This window comes from Octodon degus, unplaced genomic scaffold (genome assembly GCF_000260255.1).
Source record: "Octodon degus isolate 3935 unplaced genomic scaffold, OctDeg1.0 scaffold00094, whole genome shotgun sequence".
Lineage (NCBI taxonomy): Eukaryota > Metazoa > Chordata > Mammalia > Rodentia > Octodontidae > Octodon > Octodon degus.
The window spans coordinates 5,692,646-5,697,026 of NW_004524670.1; the positions used below are offsets into that span (position 1 = coordinate 5,692,646).

Sequence of the window (4,381 nt, forward strand, 5' to 3'; positions counted from 1 at the left end):
TATCATCTATATCTTTTTTTTTTTTGTAGGGCTGGAAGATAGCTCAAGGGCATAAGCACCTGCCTGGAAAGCACAAGACTCTGATTCAATCCCCAGTACTGAAAAAAAAAAAAAATGAGGAAAAGAAATTTAGAGGAAAATGGATGAAGGTAGAAGGGAAGGAGAAGGGGAAGAGGATTAAAAACAAAACAAGCTATATTATGTATGTAGACCACTCCCTACAACTAAGAACAAAAATTAAATTAAAAAAAGAGAAAGGCCATTTGCATGGAGCCATTTTTTAAGAGCAGGCTAATGAGGAAACATGGATATTGAGCTCTTGCTCTTGTCTAAGACTAAAGGACCTAGAATTAAATGTAAATATTTTAAAAAGCACTTCCCTGATGCTTCCTTGGTTTTCCAACTTCCCTGTGGCAATTTAATTTTTTTTAAAAACCTAGATCATGAACAGGAGCAGGGACTGGGGTTCAATCCCCGATGTGCTGTGCTGGCCTTGCCCCTGGGACTGGGTGAGAGGGTGACTGAGACTGGGCAAGGTGGGGCACACCTGTAATCCCAGTGCTTGGGAGGCTGAAACAGGAGGATCACTACCTTTGATCTGTGTAGTGAGACCCTGTAGACCCTGTACTAAAGACATTAGAAAAAAATAAATTAGAGCATGGGATTTAGAAATTTGTAGCTTTGGCTTTGAGGATGTAGGTCTAATGACCTTGTTCTTTTGCAAGAGGAGAAAAGAATACTAGTTCTATGAGATTAATTAATACAAGTCATACAGCTCTCACTATTGCGTCATTAGGAATTCAGAGCTCCATGTCTCTTTCCCCTGCAAATATTTCTCATTTCAGCTTCCATGTCTTCCTCCTTCCTTGGCAGTCCCTTTGTTTCCAATCACTGCTTGGGCAGACTCTGCCTCAGATGCACGTCTGCTCCACTTACTTCTGTAGTGTGCTCGCCCACAAGCTTTAATGCTCAGTGACCATCACCCCTGATTGAAATCTTAGCCCTCTCAGCATGAACGCTTCACTTGGTGGGCAGCAACTGGTTGTTTCCTGCCTGACATCTGTCACTGCAGCTTCCCAATGACCAAAATCATTTTGTTCATCATTTTGTCTCTAGCACATCACAGGCACATCCAGCTTCAAAATGTCGAAACATACGCTGGGGAGATAGCTTGGTGGTTTAAGCACCTGCCTGGAAAGTGCAAGGATCTGAGATTGATCCCTGGTATGGCATGCCGTGCCAGTCCTGAAACCCCGAGCTTGGTGGCACACTCCTGTAACCTGAAAGCCGGGAGGCTGAGACAGGAGGATTACTATGAGTCTGAACTTCATAGTGAGACACTGTATACAAAAAAAATGATAAAATATTGAAACAATTCAAAGCATAGACTGAGTCTTAACACCTGAAAACAAATTTTCTCAAAATTTATCTAGCAACCTCAGGCATATTTTTTACTATGAAAACCCAAGGGGATAAAAACAAAATATCAGGTAAAAGTGTTGATGGTGACTGTTTCTTTTATGACTGTCAAACGGTGATGGATGGACGCTCCCATGTTCCTCTTGGAACTACAAACGTTTTTGCTTTCTAAGTCTAAGGCCACTTTTGTACAGGACTGGACCACTGGGGGTGGGGAGTGCTGTGAAGGGATATTTGTAACTATTTTGTTTTTAGAAAAAGAGAAGGCAGTGAATAGTGATGAGAATAATGGAGAAGAAAGATTTGGAGTACAGGATACGACATCACCAGGGAAAGCAATCTCCTCTCTATTTCCTCATCTGAGAAATGTGGAAAATACTAGCAATGACCACATTGTTTTATTTCAATTATTAAAGGTTATAATGCATGAAAAACACTAAGTACAGTATGTGGTGCATAGTAAGTGCTCAGTAAATGCCATTTCTTCTCATAATTAGGTGCAACCTCATTTTCATGTAGGAGGCCTTTATACCCTTTGAGTGCTCAGAGTTCTGCCAAATCAGTTTTCACCTTCAACCTTCCTGATGACATGTGGCCTTGTAGCACAGGGACAACTCCACTGGGTGCAGTAGCTGATGCGAGAGTCACTGGGACTTGAGGGTACCCTTACTTGGTCCCACTTCACCCTGCCCCGCCCCTCCCTGCCCCACCTCACATCTGGATGCAGCTTCTGGGCAGTAGCATCAATAAGGACTATGCCCAGGAGCTTGTTTTACTATTTGTACTGTGAGGATGACATCTGTATAGTTTCTGGAAGAACATCTATGAAGCATGTCAAGGTGTTTACAAATAAAAAGGGTTATATTTCCTTGTTATTAAATAATAACAAGCTGAGGTTGAGTTCAGTCCTATGAATTACACTTCAGAACAATTTTGCGTGTCCTCAAATGGCTAAGCACACTGTATTTAGTATTCATCCAGTGTGTATGTGGGGTCTAGTCCCAGTGATGGAAAAATTGTAAGAGAAGATACATCACAGGGACGACTTTCTTCATTTTGTGCTAGCTCTGGGTTTTATCCAAACAACAAAAAAAAAGAGGAAAGACTCTTCCAGGCCTCAAATGAAACTTGGACTCATCTCTCCCAGTTGACAGGAACCACCATCACCTCTGCTGACCTAAGAGAGCTGCTTTTGGGATTATGGAAGGTTGTCACAGAAATATTGCATTCACTTAGCCAAGGAAGTTGCATCAGCATTTTAGAGGTTTGCTGAATCAACTATTTCGAAAACCCTATGTTTTCTCCCTGACAGGACACCACAGCAATGGTGAAGATGAGAGGAAGCACGACTGTTTGGGCTGGGCCAGGGCAATTTAACTCAGGCCTGCCCACTCTGTAATGGGCATCCAGGAAGGGAAAATCTTGCTCTAATTGTGAGTTCTCTTCATTGGGTGTTAGTAGTGCTTCTGTAGATTTGTGTGCAAGGCAGGTTTTAATAAATCAGATCATTTACATACCATTTGGGAAGGTTATTGTTTGAAAAAAATCCATCAAAGATTTTGAGAATTATTTTGAGATGGCAGGCTTAGACGTCCTAAGAATTTGAAGTTTGGGGAGTTGGATGCTTTTTGAAAGGTGAGCAATATTAACAAACAGGTGCTTGGTTTGAGCTTTACTGTAGGTTTCTTAATTTTTACAGTTTGTTCATATTAAACAAATGTATAGGGTTTTGTCATATATATATATTTTGCCCATATATTTTGCTCTAGTCAAGAGAGGGAAGCTTTATTTAGGCCCCAAGTCTGCAGGCGTCGGGCAGGTGGTGCCCTTCTGGATGAGGGGCTGGCTGAGCTTTATTTGACCTTCTTCTTGGGGTGCAGGTTGTTGGTGTGGCCACACTTCTTATGGCAGTTGACAGCACGGGGGTGCAGGCGGGCATAACACTTGCGACAGATCATCTTGTCACAGTTGTACTTCGGGGCAAGCTGGCGCAGGGATGGCTCGATGATCCCACCTCGCAGGCGAAGCACCAGGTGCAGGGTGGACTCTTTTTGGATGTTGTAGTCAGAGAGGGTCCGCCCATCCTCCAGTAGTTTGCTGGCAAATATCAGACGCTGCTGGTCAGGTGGGATGCCCTCCTTGTCTTGGATTTTGGCCTTGACATTCTCGATGGTGTCACTGGGCTCAACCTCGAGGGTGATGGTCTTGCCCGTCAGGGTCTTCACAAAGATCTGCATGTCTGCGTCTGCCGCTCGGCCGCCTCGTTGAAGTGAAAGAGGGCTGGTTTTGTCATATATTGTAAAGTACTGTGTTTCAATGGAAATTAATGCCATAAAACCGGATAGTTTGTTTTTCATAGAGTACTGTGTTAAAGCAATTCTTTGATATATTATGAAGTAAAAGGCTTAGAAATTTATGTATAATTTCATATATTTATAACACTATGTCTCTCTAATATGCTTTAAAGGGTGAAGGAAGCTCTTAAATAGTCACAAAATGTTCCTATGGTATAGTGGAAGTATCGATGTCGTGTTTATTTAACATTATTCTATATATTGGAAAATGAGCTTGCCTATTGGCTTTTGGGCACTTGGCACTTTCTATATTCATTTCATATTATCATCACAACACATATTACTTAAGTAACAGCTCTTACTTCAGCATACACAACAACAGGTATTGCTTTACAAGTGCGAGTCTAGCGCTTAGAAAATTTGAATGAATTGCTCATTGACAACAGTCCAGTGAGCCACAGAGCTGAGACTTAAAGCCAGAGATTCTGTCCTCTAACATCATCATATAAGAAGTGAGCAACATCGGCTAATGGTTCAAATCAAGAATAAAGAATGTGGGAATAGAATGAAGAATTTCAAATCGGTGGCTGAAGACAGAGCTGGCAGAGAATCGAAGGGCTTCTTAATATGGATATCACAACCACATGGCCGCCATCTATCAAGTGGTT

The 4,381-nt window shown here is 42.0% G+C and overlaps 1 protein-coding gene across 1 annotated transcript; it reads right to left on the reverse strand.

Annotated features, from left to right (window-relative positions):
- Positions 1 to 3,263: 3,263 nt before the first annotated feature.
- Positions 3,264 to 3,683, reverse strand: LOC101560110 (ubiquitin-like). The gene has a single exon (XM_004638069.2). It carries the CDS (start codon positions 3,654 to 3,656, stop codon positions 3,273 to 3,275), a length of 384 nt encoding a protein of 127 aa, XP_004638126.1. The 5' UTR covers positions 3,657 to 3,683; the 3' UTR covers positions 3,264 to 3,272.
- Positions 3,684 to 4,381: the final 698 nt, after the last annotated feature.